This window comes from Halichoerus grypus, chromosome 10 (assembly GCF_964656455.1).
Source record: "Halichoerus grypus chromosome 10, mHalGry1.hap1.1, whole genome shotgun sequence".
Lineage (NCBI taxonomy): Eukaryota > Metazoa > Chordata > Mammalia > Carnivora > Phocidae > Halichoerus > Halichoerus grypus.
The window spans coordinates 93,403,377-93,424,003 of NC_135721.1; the positions used below are offsets into that span (position 1 = coordinate 93,403,377).

General features: G+C 38.2%; 1 protein-coding gene across 2 annotated transcripts in view; it reads right to left on the reverse strand.

Moving 5' to 3' along the window:
- The window catches only part of XRN2 (5'-3' exoribonuclease 2), an 87,610-nt gene that overhangs the window by 2,275 nt on the left and 64,708 nt on the right, over nucleotides 1-20,627 (reverse strand). For both annotated transcript variants that reach the window (XM_078056856.1, XM_036091486.2), the window contains 5 exons: nucleotides 16,193-16,261; nucleotides 15,964-16,095; nucleotides 14,841-14,968; nucleotides 6,447-6,510; nucleotides 158-296 (listed from right to left, as the gene is read on the reverse strand). In XM_078056856.1, the coding sequence (XP_077912982.1) occupies nucleotides 158-296; nucleotides 6,447-6,510; nucleotides 14,841-14,968; nucleotides 15,964-16,095; nucleotides 16,193-16,261 (532 nt within the window). The remainder of the gene's footprint in view (nucleotides 1-157; nucleotides 297-6,446; nucleotides 6,511-14,840; nucleotides 14,969-15,963; nucleotides 16,096-16,192; nucleotides 16,262-20,627) is intronic.

Genomic DNA, 20,627 nt, shown 5'->3' on the forward strand with positions numbered 1-20,627 from the left:
CTCTATATACGTTTTAAAATGAAGGACCCAGTTCAGCTGAGCTACTCTATCAGTATCTTATCCAGAAATGTTTTTAAGAAAATATGGTGTCCTGAGAAGCATGGCTAAGTACAAAGTAAGCAGCATGCTTTTCATCCCACAGCCCACACTGTATCACCTGTCTCCCTCCACGATCATCACGTCTGGGTGGATACCCGCCAGGTCCAGCTAGCATCTGGTACTGGTTTGGCTGGAAAGCTGCATTTTGGGTTTGGAGCATCCGGTTCCATGGCAGCAGAGGTTCAGCCCCAACGCCTCTGTGGAGAAGTATTATGTCTGCATTATAAGTCAAACCTGTTACACAGCCCAAAGTCTCAAAGTGGCTAGCATCATCTCCAACTCTGAGGACCATTCAATTTGCCTGCATTTGTCAAATGGGACATACCGCATCAGAGTGACCTTTATGCTCCTCACATTCGATGTAGTCTAACATGTTTAAGTATCAGCATTTTAAGAAAAGGGATCTAAACTCGAATGCATCAGAAACATATGACTTAAAATATTTTGCTCATTTTCAACTGTGAAATTTCCTTTTTGGTCACTTAAAGATTTGGACCCAAGATCACCAAGTTGGTTACATTTAAGATGCTATCCAAAGAGTAAACATGTACAAGACAAGAAACTGGGCTTTATTTTTAAAAATGTCTAGACTCGTTCTTGGAGTCCATTCTTTCTAGTTAATTGCAGGTTGCAAATGAATTCTTACTGCTCAGTATTTTGAATCTAGGGTAGGGGACTTGGCTGTTTTTTCCCATCCATTATTCTGCTCAATATGTCAGAAGGTCTGATCGGGAGGAAACCTTTTCAAGTTCTATTGATGCAGCTTTCAATTGACCACGGTGACCTAGCAACATGAGCACTAATTGGCATGGGCTGACTGGCATTTGGTGTACAGTTTACATGGGAACACAGATTCAACAGCTATTATAACCCAGTTTGCTGGCCCGGATTACTAGTCAAAAGAAATGTTTTAATTGTCTTCAAGTGCCTATTTTAACTTTGCAGATACAAAGCAACAGGTATGATGTATTAAATCATAATGTAAAACTGTCACATAAACAATGTAGCCAAGATATATCTTCTAAAGACAATCACCATTTAAGACACAATTTTCTTGAGGCATTTTCAACTTCCATTTTATAGAACAGTCACTATAGAAGCAAAATTCTCCAATATATTTTAATACCAGATGCTTTGAGGCCATTACAGATTTTAGGAGAAATTACAAAACTTTAAAATTGCTAAAGCACTGACTAGTATTAACTATAACCACACCAGCATATGAATTTCATGTCCCAGGTGTTGGGGGTGGGGGGGGAACAGCCTGAAGTTGGGCTCACTGAGTAATGCATTCTTCCCACAGGCTATTCAAACCTGAATCTATCCTCTCTACCCTCCCACTCTCCTTGCCTTCACTTGGAGCTTGCCTTTTTTTTTTTTTTAATACCAAAGATAATTCTTTTTGTGTGATGACTCAAAGAACAACTCTTTGAAGAACTATAGAGAAGCCAATACTATTCTTCACGGTTAGTGGTGAAACCAGAGCTCTAACCAATAAAATTTGCTATACTCAAAATAAAAAATATATCTCAGAACAAATATCCATACATTCAAGGCTTCTAATTACTATTCAGGTTCCTTATTAATACAAATATATTTTAGCAAGAGTGCCTCACCTCTTTAGCAAGAACAGTTATGCAGAGAGATAGGAATGTTCTCTTCTGGTCTCTACACGAGTGAGGGGGTTAATGTTTTGTACTGTAACCAAGGAGGCTCATCAAAACTGGGCCATTAATGCAAAACCCACACGCCAAAAATGCAACTCACACATTGTGTTAACTGTAATCAATTTTTATTTTCAGATCTGCAATGATCAAACTCACTCAACTGAGCTTCTGGAGAATCTGCTAGTATGGAAGGTATATATTATAAATGCAATTTTACATTATTTTATGTTCTAAAAATAGGTTAGAAAGCCACAGTTTAAAAACACAAAGTTCTCTCTTTGTTCGAAATAATTACTTAAAATGTTTTTGACTAAGATAATTTTTATAAAAATAATTTAATTGAAATTAGGGCGCCTGGGTGGCTCAGTTGGTTAAGCAACTGCCTTCGGCTTAGGTCATGATCCCAGGGTCCTGGGATCAAGTCCCGCACTGGGTGCCCTGCTCCTCGGGGAGCCTGCTCCTCCCTCTGCCTACAGCACCCCCTGCTTGTGCTCTGTCAAATAAATGAATAAAATAAAAAAAAAAATTAAAAAAAGAAAAATAATTTAATTGAAATTAAGCAAAAAACAGTAAGAGGGGCAGGTACTATCCTCTTTTTACTGGCAGCCCCTTCTTTTCCCCAGGTTTACCATATTTCTATACTAATTGTATTAATTTGCAAATAGTTACAAGTAAATTTGCCTTCAAAAATACACTTTAGGAGACGAACCATGAGAGACTATGGACTCTGAAAAACAAACTGAGGGTTCTAGAGGGGAGGGGGTGGGGGGATGGGTTAGCCTGGTGGTGGGTATTAAAGAGGGCACGTTCTGCATGGAGCACTGGGTGTTATATGCAAACAATGAATCATGGAACACTACATCAAAAACTAATGATGTAATGTGTGGTGATTAACATAACATAATAATAATTAAAAAAAAAGTTGGGGTAAAAAAAAATACACTTTAGGGCTCCTGGGTGTCTCAGTCGTTAAGCGTCTGCCTTCAGCTCTTGTCATGATCCCAGCATTGGGCTCCCTGCTCAGCGGGGAGCCTGCTTCTCCCTCTCCCACTCCCCCTGCTTGTGTTCCCTCTCTCGCTGTCTCTCTCTCTCAAATAAATAAATAAAATCTTTAAAAAAATATACACTTTAAATCTGGGACTGAAGTATTGAGGTTGACACATTTTAACTTTTTTAAATTAGTGGCTATCTATTTAGGCAACTTATCTGAGGCACTTGGCATCATGGATGGTAAATATATATACAACATTATTGCCAACATTCGATTTTCTTTTTTTTAAATATTTTTTAAAAATTTTAATTCCAGTATAGTTAACACACAGTGTTAGTTTTAGGTGTACAACACAGTGATTCAACAATTCCATACATCACCTGGTGCTCATTATGACAAGTGAGTACCTTAATCCCCATCACTTATTTCACCCATCCCCCACCCACTTCCCCTCTGGTAATCAGCAGTTTGTCCTCTATGGTTAAGACTCTGTTTTTTGGTTTTTGTCTACGACAACAACATTCTTAAGTTTCTAAATTTCCGTTTTGGAAAGTAGCCTGCAATATGAAGTAACTACCAGCAATTTGGATATTTTAAACTTATATATATGGCAGTTTTTAAAGATTTTCCATGACTGACCAAGCTTAACGACCGTTAAGTTAAAAACTAAATGGCCACCTTGGATATGGCCAGAAAAGAGAAGCCCCCACTGGCAAGAATTACATGGACAATAGGGCAGAACTCAAGCAACAAAGAGAACTCAGATACTCTGTTTACCATTTACTCAGTTCGCACTGGCTTGTCTCTGTGCGGGGAGGCAAGGGAGGGGCAGTGTTCCTGTTATATATATTTTTTAAATATTTACTTATTTTTGAGAGAGAGAGAAAGAGAGCATAAGTGAAAGGGAGCAGAGAGAGAGGGAGAAAGAATCTCAAGCAGATTCCCTGTTGAGCATGAGCCCAAGGTAGGGTTCCATCCCACAACCGTGAGGATCATGACCTGCGCTGAAATCAAGAGTCGGACACTTAACGCACTGAGCCACACAGGGGCCCCTCTCTTGTATTTTTAAATGAAATGAACATATGGATTACAGATACTATCTCACAGTAGGAAATAATTCAAGTGCATTTTAGCAAAAAAAAAAAAAAAGTACACTCAACATTTTCTTTTCTAGTAGGGTTCTCAACCAAACACTCAAAATAGTGCAATGGGCAAGTACTGAACTAATAATAAGGATCAGGGGCACCTGGGTGGCTCAGGTGGGTAAGCGTTTGCCTTCGGCTCAGGTCATGATCCCAGGGTCCTGGGATTGAGCCCTGGGTCAGGCTCCCTGCTCAGTGGGGAGCCTGCTTCTCCCTCCCCGCTGCCCGCCCCCCGCCCCCTGCTTGTGCTCTCTGTCAATTAAATAAAATCTTTAAAAAAAAAAGATTATTAAAACTGGTTCCAGTAAGAATTCTACTACTTAACTAGTTGTGACATCTCAGCAAAGTCAAAGTGACTACAAGTCTGTATTTTCTCCTCTACGCCTTGTGAAGTCCAAATGGTTAGACACATTTGTCAGTTTCTGCTAACTGTATCTGCTCACAGGCTAATGGACAAATTTTGAATGGCTGATTTCAAACTTTGTTTTCTTTATGAATGTTATTATTATTATTTTTTAAGATGTTATTTGACAGAGAGAGACACAGCTAGAGAGGGAACACAAGCAGGGGGAGAGGGAGAGGGAGAAGCAGGCCTCCCGCTGAGCAGGGAGCCTGATGCAGGGCTCAATCCCAGGACCCCCCTGAGCCGAAGGCAGACGACTAACGACTGAGCCACCCAGGCGCCCCTGAATGTTATGTTTCTTAAATGACATGGTCTAAGACGTAAGACAGAATTCTCTTACGCTCACATTTAACTTCTGCTTTAAGGTATGATTTCAAGTTTCTGACTAAAATTAAACCAAAAACAAATGCCCCACAAAACTTGTCCCTAACCTGCTGGGTTCACAAAGGCAGTCAAGATAATACAAGTACTTGGCTAGGGCAGAAGAACAAAAACCTGATGGAAATCAGGACAATGGTGATGATCTTAGGAAATCTTTTAGTGTGTAGAGGGAAGGAAAGCCGCTGGAAATGAAGAAAGAATGTCTCGGAAGTAGAAGGCGATCCTTTACTTCCTCTAAGTCCCTACAGCTTTACTATAATATTATGCAAACATAAGCATTCTGATGAGTTTTGTTCGTTCAAGTGAAAGTTTCTTAGTGAAGAATGGTTCAGAAGAGACATGTATGGAAACTGCTCGACTGCCGTGTGCCTAGGTTTCCTCATCTGTAAAAACAACATGTACTTCAGAAGCTTGCTAGGAGGAATAAATGAAGTCATGTTTCTAAAGGTATGTTAGCTCACAGTGCTGACACTTCGTACGTGGACTGTAAATGTCAGTGATTATTAATAATGCGGGAAAGAAGCAAGCAACAAAGTAGGGAAACTGAAAATCAAACTCAACACACTTAATGCGGAAAGACAATTATTTAAAATGAGATCAGTTCCAATGTGGTAATTTGTAATTTAAGAAAAATTTAACCCTTACTCATTTTTAAATTTGTCTGAAAATGGTCCTATCCCAAAGATATGGAAGTAGTGCATGTGGTGTGCTTGGGACACTTATACTGAAAACAAAACATAAATTCAGGCATTGTTATCAGTCATCTTGAATCTCTAAAGAAAAGTTTTCTTAAAGGGGGAGCAACATTTATAACTCTGTTCATAACAACACTTTTATTCATTTCAGATGTGAAAAGATCAGACTGCTAAAATGGTAAAGGCGAGGGGAACAAAACAGATTAGAACTGGGAAAGCCAAGAGGGAAGCCTTATATAGGCTTAACTGGTTTCAGCATTTACTGATGCTGGCAAACCAGCATAAAACGAGAGATCTGAAAGCGGCCCTGTAAAAAATCATTCTACAGATGTTAATATAATTATTCATAACACGCCTAGCTGTCTTGTCGTGTAGAGACCACCTGACTTAGGAGCACACAACTTATCAATGAAAGAACACAAGTCAAACATCCCTCGTTATTAAACCATGTCACACTCTTCCTAGTCCCCAGTACTTATTAGACTGCAGATCCCATAATCCTCTTCTGAGTCCCTTCTGCATTTAATTCAGTTCAGTCTTAAGTAGTTAAAGAAACTGTTTTCAGTGGCAACTAATAACTACTGACCTACAGTGACACTGCCCTACAATAGGCTTGTCAGCCCTGAAAAAGTTGTACCAAAGAAGCTGATTAGGACTTCAAGAGGTTTGTAGCAAGAATCAATGGTTGGTCTGTACTAATGCTGTGTTGCCCGCACAGAAATGATAAAAGTGGAACACCATTAGTTATGCCTCATTAAGCTGCACAAGCCTTCTAAAAAGAAATTTATTTAGCCTGATCAAAACCAATACAATTTTAAGCTCTCTGTGTTGCATTTTTCAGGGCACCTTAAAACATTCAAAAAAATAAAGGCCAAGGACCAAGGAAAGTGGGAAAGTATATAAAGAGGAGTCTTTTAACTCAACATGTTAGGCATCTATTTTCCTAAAGGACAAGCACAACAGAAACTGTTTAGAGGAAAGAAGGTACATTTCGAACCATGGAGAAAGCCCAAACCTCAAATGTTGATGTGGAAAAGTATTTAAAAGTTATGTTTGCTTTAATATTACCTGTCAAATCTTTGCTGCTGGAAAAGGGGAGGAGGACCCCGCCAGGAATCCTGTGGCCTCATATCTGGAAAACAAACAGCGAAAGGTTAAAAGAAGATTTTAAGTAATCACAACCATAAAAATCCTAGAAGAGAGCACAGGCAGTAATTTCTCTGATATAGGACATAGCAACTTTTTTCTAGATATGTCTCCTGAGGCAAGGGAAACAAAAGCAAAATTAAACTATTGGACTACATCAAACTAAAAACCTTCTGCAGAGTGAAGGAAACAATCAAAACTAAAAGACAACCTACAGAATGGAAGAAGGTATTTGCAAAGGACATATCTGATAAAGGGTTACTATCCAAAATATATAAAGAACTGATATAACTCAACACCAAAAAAACCCCCACAATCCAATTAAGAAGTAATCACTATTCTGCTACCCATATATTTTCATAATTAAAAATTCTTGAAAAAAATCTGAGACAGAATATAAACCAAATAAACTAGCAAAATTACACAAACTGCAAATGTAAAAAGTCAAAAAATCAACAGGGTCAGTAAATTTTTCATTATTTTTCATTTGATAATGAAACACAGTTTTAGGAGTCTTAGTCATTAAATTCCTACATTTCTCTCTCACTGCCTATGTACGCGCACGTGAGTATGTAAAGGTATATGTTTTCCACATTTTTATTTTAAATGCTGTGCAAAAGAAAGGGATTTAGGTTCTTTTCCATAAATGCAACTGAATGAATAGTAACTTCAACAGAAATCCTGAGAATTTCCCCCTAAGCACGGAAACTGGAAGGAACCCTGGCTTACCTAGCTATCATAACAAAGTGGAGGGCACACATCTCTCCAACACAGGCCAGGAAGATGCTAATAAAGGGACCATCTACTTTTCTGTTTTCTGAGAGTCACACCTCCTCCCCTAACACAAAGCTGAACTGGCAACATCAGACTCCAAGAGACAATTACGTGGCTGCTGCTCCTGCACCTAACCAAGTGAAGCTGGAAGAAGCAGCTCCAAACACCGGCCCAGCAGGCACTCAGCAGCTCAGCAGGTCATGTTAACCAACTGCCACTGCGCTCCGGTCACCAGTCTTGCAGTCACCTTGGCCACCCTTCAGCAAGGTCTGTGTGTGACCTAATTAAAACAGCTGGTTCCAGGAGTTGTCTAATGAGTTCACTGTGTGAGGACAGTAACCTCCTCCAGACTCACGAGACCCAAGGACAACAAGGCTTACCATAATGTATTCAGGCTCACATTTTAATGGAAACACAAACTAGAAACATGCTTTTCAAAATTACTTTCTTAAAGGAAAGAAGAAATGAAAGCTTATCTCTGGTTAGGAACCAAAAAAATACAATCTGGGTTTACTTAAAAATGGGGGGTGGGGTGGGAAGAAAAGTAGAATTGTGCTTAAAAGAAAGCCCCACAAAGGAGAATATGGAACAAGTAGAGGATCTAGCTGTTCACATGATTCCAGTGTGAACAACCCACTCCTGCTTCGGGCTCCCCCCACCTCAACAAGGCTGACAATGCCCCCTGAAGACAGTTTCCTAAAAAGACAACCACCCTCAGCCAGGGCAGGGGGACAGCCACAGCGCACTGCCTCTCGGCCAGCACGAAGTGTCCAGCAGCTAAACCCACAACAGATGCTTCTCTTGGAAAGGAGCAGGAAGCCTTAACCACCATTACTTTCATGCAGAAACCCATTCTGAATTGAAAGGTGGCACCTCTAGTCAATTTCAATTAAGTCCCTTTCCTTCTCTTAAAAGCCAGACTAGTAGTGGTCAAACTAAGGAACACTGCTGAGGAGTTTTCATAGCGGTCATTAGATATTCCAAACCTGAATGGGGACGCACAAGGTTTATCACCATACAACCCCCAGCAAACAGGGCCAGAAGGATCCCTACACGCAGCCTAGAGTAACTTCTGAATCACTACTACAGACCATATACAATCAGGAAATCATAATCGTGAGAGATAAAACCAGAAATTCCTACAAAAACAGCAATGATCATCTGTGTGGTTTATTCCTATGGAAAAACATGAGATACACTTACCTCAACAGATGCATGACTTTCAACACATTACCACTCATGAGAAAGCAATCTACTGAAAGTAAAATCAACTTTTAGGCCACTTTTTCTTTTTTTAAAGATTTATTTGAGAGAGCAAGAGTGAGAGCGAAGAGAGAGAGAGAACATGCGTGGGGGGGAGGGGCAGGAGAGGAAGAAGCAAACTCCCCGCTGAGCAGGGAGCCCGATTTGGCGCTCAATCCCAGGAGTCTGGGATCATGACCTGAGCCGAAGGCAGACACTTAACCGAATGAGCCACCCAGGCGCCCCTCTGATCATTACTTGTTAAACGTGGAAGGCCTCTGGTCTATTCAGATATTGTACACAAGTTAGTTTCATGAGAACTGGTTAAAATGTTTTTAGAAGTATATTTTATTTCAGTGTCTTATATATATAAAATTAGCTAATATAACCAAAGTCAAAAGAAATACAGTGAATTTCATTTGGACCCCTGTCTGTATTTCACATGTCCCAGAATCACTGAAGTCACCCTGAAAACATGCCCCTTTTTACCATGAAGACTTAATTCCGTGATTCTGGTTCCATAGTGTCTCTATATACATGGTATCATCACAGAATACATACCCTCCGTGGTACTTCTAAAAGCTTCCACACAGGATCCCTAATAAATTTTAAATCAAGCAAAAATAATAGGATACATCTAAAAGAGAAACCTTCAGAAATGTTTATCCTAATGTTTCATGAAAAATAAAAGCAGAAAAAAATCTGGTATTATTTTCTCCTAGAAACAGTACAAATGGAGGGAAAGTCACCATCATCCAGAATACATATTCATTAGATTCAAATATGCTTCATGTTAGATTAAGCACAACAATATTTCTAAGTGGAACTGGAATGTAAAGTTCATTAAGTAGAAATACTTTCTTTGGAGAGAAGGAATCCTTCGTAATAGTCTACCTATACAACTGCCTGGACAAATAGTAAAAGTCCCTATTTCCACCATTTTTAGTATGCCAGGTACTTCGCACTCTATTTTGCTTTTAACTATTTCTCACTTCCAGAACAATTGCTTTCACATAAACTTAGCACATGCAAAAACCATAGTTTTTTGTTAAAACCTAGGCAAATTTCATGACATAAAAATTCTGTCATACAGTTTTAAAACATCTCTTGCTTTCAAGCATTAAAGAAAAATAAAAAGGATCAAAGAAAACCTTCAAGGCTACTTTTAAACAAATCTCTTCATGTGGCTCTGAGAAATATATATAACCCTTAAGTATTCATAAAGGAGAAATATTTCCTGGCTGATAAGTAATGAAGTAGAAGGTAAAACAAACTTATTATCATTCATTTGTATGGCTCTAACAGAAGATCCATTGAGAGGGAGGGAAAAAAATTCTAAAGTAGTGAATTGCACTTCAGAAAGGTACCAGTGAGAGAGGAAAAATGACAGTTAATTTTTTCCTTTGGTCTTTAAAAACTTATCCCTTTTCTAAAAGCTCTAAGGCCATATAAACCAAGGCTTCACGAATAGCTCCTCAAGTGACAATTTACCTAATCAGCGTGGCAATCACAGGAAAGATTCCATGTTTACTGATTGCACTAATCAAAAATCACTTTCCAAATGCGGCTAATTGACAAGTTTACCAACTGAAATGAAGAGAAGTGACATACTGGGTTCTCTGGGTTGCAGGAATGAAATGCTTTATTCACACATGGGAGTACTCAAGGCTGCACTTGACTCCAGCAAGTTATCAGTACCCAAACAATTACTCATCAGCCAAAAACTGACATATCAAAGACAAATCAAAAACCAACAGTGAAAAACATCTACAGCAGAGAGTTTGACCAAATGGCCTATCTTGAGTGTTACTTTGTACCACATGAAAAAAATAGCTATGATACTACAAATATTTTAAAAAATTAAATGGCTCAGATCTCAAGTTTACTTAACTATTTCTGACCAAATTTCAAAGATTCTATAAAAAAGAAAGCTGATCTTTTAACATTTATTTAATGCCTTCATAGCACTTACTGTGTGCTAGGCACCATTTCCAGCGCTTAATAACTTTAACTCCTTTATTATGGATATTTTGTGAGAGGGGTATTCCCAGTACCATTTTAGAAATGAGGAAACGGGAGTACTGATAAAAACCCAGGGTCACAGGGCTACTAAGTGGCAGAGTAAAAGCCAGGGCTATGTTCTCTTAACCACTCTACACTAGGCTACACTATGCTACTCCAAGGTTCACATGAACTTGTGCTGTTGGTAGAGGTGACTTGTCCAGGTTACTTACAGAAGATCAGAGGAGAACCACTACCTTAACCAGGAGGCTCACAAGCTTAGGGTTTCAAGAAGGCAGGATTAGGGATTTAAAAACTACTTTCAACATTTCAAAAGTTTAGAATTAACATTATTCCATACATTTAATTAAGACAGGAAGGAAAAATAAATGTATTTAACACATGTACTTTGGTTACCATCTTGACAAACAGATTCATGGGGAGAAAATAAGAAAAAATTTTTGGTTAAAACATCTGAAATCACTGCTTTTTTTTCTTCTTTTTTTAAGTAATCTGTATACCCAGGCACTTCAACCTGCACAAAATTCAGACTCAGCATATTCTTCCATATTCCTTCACCCACCTGGGTTTCCAAATTCTCATTAGTCACCCAGATGTCCACAGTACACACGAGCCTCATCTTCTCTCCCTCGTGTAACATATTCAATTATCCAGTTCTTCAGTTCCTCCTCTCCTATCTTCTCCACTTTGAATCCACTTTGCCACAGATCAATTCAGACCTTCATTTTCCTTCCCTAACTAGAACCACCACCAAGTCTTTCCCAAAACCAACAGAGTTGTGGTTCTAGAAAGGAGATGTAACTGTGCACTCTTCTACTCAGAAAGAGTTTTCTTAAAGAGCTCTTATAAATAAAAAGACTTGCACATAAATTAATAAAGTAGCAAGGGGCAAGAACCGGCAATTTATTAAGGAAAAACTGGTTAGTAAAAAGTACGATTGAAGCAGCAGTTTTAAAAATCTTTTATAGAACCCCTAAGAAAGCAACAAGAACGGAGACAACTCAGTAGAAAAATAGACACAAGGCTCAAACAGGCACATCACAAAAAAATAAAGCTCAACTAGCATCAAGAAAATGCTAATTAAATGTCAGCGGGAGACCATTACCCATCCAGTAGAATGGCTGTAAGTGTAAAGACTGACAATACCAAGTGTTGGTGAGGATGTGGAGCAACTGGACCTTCCCTGCACTGCTAAAGGAATGTAAATTGGTATAAACTGAATGTAACTTGGGAAATGTGTCTGGCATTTCTATTCACAAAAGCTGAACATGAACATGACCCTAGCCTTGCAATTCTACTACTGCTTTATTGCAGGACAGTGGGATTATGGGTGTTTATGTTTTATTATCTGCCATGTTTTATTTAATTAACATGTATTATGGTTAAAATCCATTTAAAATGTCACTAAAAATATGGGAGGAAAAAAATCAGCCTTCCCACCCTCATAATTGGTTCCCATTTATGCTCCCATAATTTTGTACCAGTTATTCTAAGCTTAATACCACCTGACTTTTTGCCATTTATTTCAAACTTTTTTTTTTCTCAACCCAGAGTATCCCAAATTCCCCTCCGTAGGCTCAATTTGGACAGCACATTCTTGCTGATTTGTCCCCATAAACTTTTTCATTCCTACCATTCCCATTCCCTTTGAAAGTCCCAGCACTAATGCTCAGGTGGCTCAATGTTTACAAGTCACCATGCAGGGAAGGACACTTATTTCTTGCTATAAGTCAATCCTTACTTTACAAAATGTATTCCCTACTTTTTAATAACGTAATTAAAATAGAGACTCTGACTGGAACAGATTCTAACTAAAGTCACTCGTAAGACCTGTAACAACAGCAAATGAGTTACTCAAGGTAATAAAAAGGGAGAGGTGACCCCACTACTTGAAATAAAATGCACAGATGCTGATTAAGAGTTGACTGTTTATAAAGAAGACAAACTAAGAACTATAAAATTACAGGCCGTGAAAGACATGAAATTCTTTACCTCTGGTGTGACCTTGATAAATAAAAGACCTTCCTGACTTCCTTCTTACTCTTACTGTTGGAGATGGATCCTGAGGATGGAAGGGGACCTGAGAATGAAGTACTTGGATTCACATGAACGCCACAATGAGTGAGTGATTTTCTGTGAAGGCAGTCCATGGTTTTTATAGATTCTCATATGGGTCTATGATTCCCTAGAAAATCTAGGGAATATTTCCCAAAGAGTGGCATGCATACCACGGGTGGTACATAAGATCAGTTTCTGGGGACTGTGGACAAGCCTTTTATCTTCATGGTTATGTATTTATTTTTATGTATATTTGAAAAAATACAACAAGCACATCAAACTCATACTGTCATATACTTTTGATATAATCTTATATTTAAAATAAATCAATTTAAGTGGGGGAAAAGAGGTTTTTAAAAGGTTTTAAGTAGCTGTCTGGGTGAAAATCTGGACAGATGATGGTGGCAGCAGGCCCAGTGACTGGGCCTTAGGAAACATGAAATGGAAAGAAGCTATGTAATGTAGAACACATGCTTTCACCTTTCCTGCTAAAACCTCTTTCCAAATTTCTCCAAGTTTACTCAATGCAACAACCTCAGAAATGCCTCATAACCATCATCTTGAGAAACAGCAGCTAACTTAAGGCACAGAGATTATACTTGGTTCTAGCATTCTGCATCTCAATTTTTTTCTTCCTACTTGGAAGCTATGATACCATTATGGATAGAAGTACATGGTGAAGAGCCATAAAAAAGGAACTGATAAGGAATGTGTCAATAAACAGCTGGCTTTATCAATAAGCTGGATATGCTTTCACCATTTACTAGTAAAATGTCAGGGCACAGGTAGCTCTTTCAAAGTCGTTAGACTTTGTTGTATGTGGCATGGCTTGATATTATATATATGGAAATACTCAGAAATGTTATTTGCTTAATCTCGGGGGGAAAGCAGCTAAGTAAACTACTGCACCAAGCAGATCCCCACAAGGCCCATTAAACTCTGTGCCCTTTTCTGTGTTTCACTAAATAGAATAAATACCGCTGAACTCCATAGTTCTCATGGAGTCTTAATAATGTTCCATTCAATGTCATAAAGCCAAAGAGATAAAGACAGAAACTGAGACAGACAGACAGAATACAGTGAAAAGAGAGGGCTCTGAAAGAGAATGAGACTTTCAGAACACATTTCTTCCTGGGTATTGTACCAAGAAAATCTGGTGGGCTTCAGGTTGTTAAAAAAAAAAAAAAAGGTTTGTAACTTATTAACATGAAAACAGTGGTAGGCACATAGGGTAAATACTTCCCAACAATCTTCACATTAATCTGGTATTTTTTTTTTTGACAACTACAACTTTGGTTTAAAAAGCTTTCTCAGAAAAGCCCCCTCTGTTTTTGTTAATTTAATTTGCATGAAATATTTCCAACAATCAGAAAGACACTTAATAAAATAACACTTAGATTTAACAAATGTTTAGCATCTTGCCACAGTCACGTGTTGTGTCTCCCCCACCCGCCATGCTGTCCTGGTTTGGTTGGGTAGCAACCAGATAACCAGGAATGGAGAAGCAAAGGCTTTATGAAGAAGATGGTTTTGAAAACCTGGCACATGACTTGAACACAGCCATAGAACTCAAAAAATAACAAAATGGGGACACAATTTAAAATGAATACAATATCTATGAAAAGTCTAACATTTAACTCTTCTCCTTTTCCATTGTAATCCAAATGCCATGTAATTATTTTCAATGGGTAACATTTCTGAACTACTTCTATCCACAAAACAGGTTACAAGGGGTCAGGGAAAGGCCAAGATTTTCATAGAACCACAGAATTAAAGGAGCATTCCTCCCTAAAGCAATGGCTGGCTTTATCTTAAGTAGTCCTGAGCTACAATGTGCATCATGAAAGGGATACTGTTGTCTTTCAACTGATTAAGAGGTTGCAATTCTGCATCTACTGCACCTGATTTAACTGCCCCAATACTTGTATTAATAGAATAAACAGCAATTCACTCCACACACCTCCTTCTGCATATGTTCACTGTAGCAGATTTATAGATGAAAATAAGAAATCCAATTCATATTATTCAATTAACTATATACAGCGAAGATAAAAGTATCTGAAAGACTTTACATTCTCTTATAATTCTTCTAAATTATATGTTTTTAAGTCCACTATCTCTGCCCTGATAAAATATATCTTTTTAGCAATGAGATTAGAAACCAACCTTTGTTGTAATATTTAACTTAGCATGTCAAATAATCAATTTGTAAAAACTTACTTGACATAAGTTTTGGAATCTGGGCTTGTCCTCTCAACAGTGGCCTGTATAAGTTCCCCTGGTAAGTTGCAGGTGGTGGTGCAGCGTTGCCGTAAATGCCAGCCCCTGAGCCTCTTGGCATAACATGGCTATAAAAAGACCCCACCAACCAGAAAAAAATTTATACAGACCCATCACATCACAGCTGATATAAAGTAAATAAATGCTAGTAGTTGTCTCTTTACTACTAGATCTGATTAAGATAATACAAACTTAAAAGATTTATGATTAACAAAGTTCAAAACAGTACCAATGGTAAGGGTGATAGCGTATATTTATTGCCACACCAAGATTCTTAATTGATAATTACTTAAGTAGTAATTAATTACTTCATGTAAAGAGTCTACTTTTCTTTTTTGTATCATATTTCAGTTTTGCCCTCAACAACCCATGCTGTTGCTATCACTATACTTCTGCTCCATACCTTGCTGTTTTCAATTCTATCCAACATTTCCCTATATTTTTCATAGTCTTCATAATTATAGTATGTATACCTATAGCGTACTTTACCAGGTGACATCTCTTATTTTATTAAACCAAACCATTCCTCTCATTTAGTACTACTATTATTGGTAACAAAGCACTATAGATTTAGGCATATAACTTTATGCTCCTCTAAAATTATTTTCTCAAGATAAATTCCAAGAAGTAGGAATATGGATCAAAGTTAAGAGTTATCTTCATGTACTGATCATATATTGTATTTTGTACTTGCTATGTATTATGTATCATATATTGTAATGTACTGATTAACACTTTAAACAGATTCTGCCATACATTAATTCAGCTAAAACTTTCTGGAAGGTAAAGAGAATGTTTTATTCCTTTGAAAGATCTATCAGAAAGATAGGAGAACCTTTTAAGAGAAAATAACAGAATTCTCAAACAACACATAAAGCATAACACAAAGAAACAGAAGTGAATTTTAAAAATGAAGAGCATAACAGTATCAAAGTCATTAAAATATTTGCCAAATAGTTTCATTTAATGGTCTCTTAAATATTTGTAGCATAAATACTGACTGAATCCTTGTGAATGATTCAGAAAAAGCAAAACACACAAAGTATAGCAACCTACCACTCACCCCAAAGTCCTGAATGCAGCCTGATCCAGGTGGACAGGCCGCCGGTCCCGATTAAAGCCAAGCTGGGGCTTCCACTGCCGTCCATTGCTGGACTTTTCCCAGTCACTAGGTTTCAGTACTGGTGCTGGTTTTCTGACCATTTGAAAATACAGTATTTAGTACTGGGATAAACATTGTTCATACAAAATAAAACTACATAGTTCATATTTTATAGCCACATTATTGTTACCTTGCTCCTGGAAGCATTACAGCTTTAAAAATGTAGTCTTCAGCAAACTGTGGGTCTTTAAAATTAATACTAGAAGAGAGCAACATACAATTTAATGACTTTATTATGTTACCTTGGCTCAACTATTAGGTAAACTGAGGTACATTTCATGTTTAAAAAGAATAACTAAAATTCCAAAAGTCTTCTCCAAAAATTTCACCAAATAGCTAAATATCTTTTTCACCAAACTGCCGCTAATTCCTAGTACACAGGCTTCATGTAATTTTCTCTGTGGGAAAAGCCATGCTCTAACTAACTGTGGGTGATCAGAGAGAAGAAACAGACACTGCTTCAAATCTCAAGAAATTCCAACAGGATACTGGAGAGAGGTGGAAGAGGTTTACAACAACAAAAAATAAATTAAAAAAAAAACCACCTTCCATTTTGTTTCGTATGGGGCAAAGACTTACCCTCCAGCATCTTAGGGAAAATTAGTTCTTGTTGCAAGAAACAAAAGATGCAAACACTACTAGAAACACTTGCAAAATCAGAAAGTGAACACAAATAATCTATGGGGAAAAAAACATTAAATTTCCCAGTTGGAGCCCTATATCATGCTCTCTTAATGTTTCTCCTGTATCAGGAACAGTCACAATTTGAAAACTACACAGAAGGCTTATTTTATAAGTCTGTACACTCAGACTGTTGAGTATAAGCTGGATCAAGCTTCCTTTCTGGTGGGGTTTGTGTGTCCATTTAAGTTTTCCTTTTGATATAGCAATGCCTCTTTCTAGGACTCTGGATCTGTACCAAGTTTATACCTAAGGATGCTCACGACATTTGTATTCATGCTGAAAAACTAAAACCTAAGTGTATGACTAATAGTGAACTGGTTAAAGAAACTATGGTTCTCCCTAAAAATGGAATCCTCAATTGACATTTCAAAAAATATAGTAATAGAATACCAACCGACATAGGGAAAATACATATAAAACAGACTAGACATATATTCATCAAAAAGTTATCAGTGATATTCTCTGTATAACTGTCTCCTTTCCTTCTTTGTGCTTTTTAAATATTTTCTAAAATTCCTCCATGATTGCAATTGAAAACTGTTTTATTTAAGGTTTTATTGAAGTGGTTGACATTTTAGATAGCTAACTTTTTTGTCTTCAAATACTGCCACTTTAAATTATTAGGGCCTATTTTCATTGCACTGGGATTTAACTGTATATTTTAAGTACACAAAAATAACTTCATTTATAATAAAAATGATCTCAAGAGCAGCTGAACAATACTTCATTTACTGAATCCATTCCTCTTACAACTCACTCTTCACTGGCAACCGTCTTTATCTCAAATGTTCTCTACTGGGCAAAGTGGCTTAGGGCAGTGTCACAGGTTTAAAAGGGTGACAGAGAAAATGGTAGTTAAGTATAGGGGTTCATTAGGGCCTTCAGATACAAAGAGAGAAAATCAGTAATAAAGCAAGACGTGCAACTAGAATGTCTCAAAACAGTTATCTTTGTGTTAGCAGGGCTTTTCAGCAGTTTACCAAACAAACTTTAAGAGTTCCCACGGCATAAACAGTCTCAGGGTGGGCATGGGGGTACAAATACTGGCCAGGTATTAAGCTTGCCTCCCCTTCTGATAAAGGAAATGGGAAATATTTAATAACATTTTCATAAGAAAGAGGAAAAGACAACAATAGACACAGAAAAGATGCTGAGTCAAAGCATGTGTGTGTACATACCTTCCACACATGTCTTTGTGAACGTGGGATAAAAGCATGTGTGTATGGGGGAGAGGGAAGAGGATTCTTTCACCTGGGACCAAGGAAACCATCATCCATCCAAGAGGCCATGATATAAAGTGGGACAGGACTGGTTACAGAATGGGAGAGGAAATAAATGTAACCAAGACATGGAAAGGGGTTCTAGAACCAAAGAATAGCTCAGTTTAATTGGAGTAGCCTTCTCAATAGGGATCTGGGAGAGAAGTGAGCCTTATACAAATGATCTGAGTGATTACATCCTCAATTCTCCTAAGAAAGACACATAACTAGTCCCATTCTAAAGGAGCAGGACACAAACCGACTGGTTACATGCAATGAATGCTTGAAGTTCTCAGGCCTTTTTAAAAAAATTTGTTATTTATTTAAAGATTTTATTTATTTGAGAGGGAGAGAGAGCACAAGAGGAGGAAGGGTCAGAGGGAGAAGCAGACTCCTTGTGGAGCAGGGAGCCCGATGCAGGAACCGATCCTGGGATTCCAGGATCCTGACCTGAGCCGAAGGCAGACACACTCAAATCGACTGAGCCACCCAGGCACCCAGGCCTTTTTTTTTTTTTTTTTAAATTAATTTAAGTGGAGCTGGGCATGGAGTTTGGGTATGGAGCCCAACATAGGAGTCGAACTTACGACCCTGAAATCAAGATCTGAGCCGAGATCAAGAGTTGGTTGCTCAACCAAGCTACCCAGGCACCCCAAGTTCTCAAGCCTTAACTCCCAAGTGGGACCTCAGTTGAGAAGAGCTAGATTAGAGCGAGCAAGTTTATGAACAGAAGTGAGCAGGAACACAGGCTGATCAAACTGGGTTAATGTCATTGAGGGCCTGTTCTGACCACAACATTAAATCACTTCAGGTAGTCAGTCAGTGAGGAAGTAAATGCGATCAAGAATGCAATTCAAAAAGAACCTCCTGGCAGCAGTGTGTAAGAGAGCAGAGGGAGAGAACCAAAAGAAGATCATCGACACAGTCTAGGTAAGGGCCTTCAATATGCGCTGGAGGTGGGAATGCTGGGCAGGCAAAAGAAATGGCAGGGCTGGAACTGGAATGAAGATCACATTCCAATAGGGCTTGAGATGAAAATCTGCAAGTCATGTACAGAAAGATGGAAACTAAATGAAGGAAACAGCCAAGGTAATTAGTTCCCAGGCAGAAGAGATAACCCCAGGTTCACAGGGATAATCTCTCCAGAAGGACAATGGTTACAAGAGACATAATAAGACAGCTGAAACCAGTGTTTGAAAAAACCCATTTATTTATGAAATATGTGCAGTTTACTGCCAATTGTTCCTCAATAAAACTGCTTTAAAAATTCCATCATTCATGCTCATGTTCTGAAAGGGAAAAAATTTCCAAGATAATAGGGAAAAAATCTCCAACATCTCCCCTACTTACCCTCAGAACTAAACTCAACAGAGTGATCTATATACTTCTTAGGGAACAAACCATTAGGAGACAAAAAAGGAGCATCTAAAAATAAGCTTGGAGGTCCCTACTGAAGGGACAAGCGATACTATTTTTGATCTCAAAGATTAAAGCATTCTTTTCCCTTGGATCTTTGAGAACAATTTGAAGACTTATTCTCTCCTAAAATGAGTTAAGCTTTCACTGGTTGAGAGTTTTTTTTTAGTAATTTGTTCCCAAAAATATATACTAAGAACTATTATATTTTTAGAAAATAAAGAACAAAAGAAAAGCACAACTCAACTATACTTTTCCAACGTGAAACACCAGCCACAACTTAAACAAACCTCTCCAAAAACTGAAATACATAAACCAGGCAGGAGCCCATTAGTCCCAAAGGGGAACTTTACTGAGATCCAAGCTTTCAAAGTTCCTTCATTTTTTTCAGGTTTATGTAATTAAAATTCTTATAAACAGAGAAACTAAAGTAACAGAATTATAATAAAACTAGAAGTAATAAAGAAGAAAAACGGATTACTCTTTGGCAAATTTCTACCACCAGAAACAAAAGAGCTTACTGTGGAGCACGTCAGGGGAGGGAAAGCAGTAACACCGAGATAAGACAGAAGCACCTCCAGGGGCGCCAGGGTGGCTCAGTTGTTAAGCGTATGCCTTTGGCTCAGGTCATGATCCCAGAGTCCTGGGATCGAGCCCCGCATCGGGCTCCCTGCTCAGTGGGAAGCCTGCTTCTCCCTCTCCCACTCCCCCTGCCTGTGTTCCCTCTCTCATTCTCTCTGTCAAATAAATTTTAAAAATCTTTAAAAAAAAAAAAAAAAGACAGAAGCACCTTCAGGGAGGAAATGAGTTAACAGAACAGCTTATAGATTCAACAGGTGGCCCCTGTGAGGTAAGAGAACTATGCTTAGATGTATACTGCTTCATCTAATTCTGTAAACACAAGCATTTTCCACCACTTCTTCCAGGTGGCACAGGGCTGACTTACCCAGCCTGGGCTTCTATCTACCAGACCAGCCCACCCAGGAGTAGCATAATGGACCTGTCCCTTGGTAGGGAACTTCCCTATTATTTTAATCACCTAATTGTCATCACAAACACACTAAGGACAAAATATAAAAACTGTAAACCTAAGCATGGTTGAAAATAAAACTGAGCAGTGCTTTTATTTGTATTACAAGTAGCACTTTATGGACACCATTAGTAAGAAAAAAATACTATAGCAAAGTCTCAACAGAAAAGGAATGG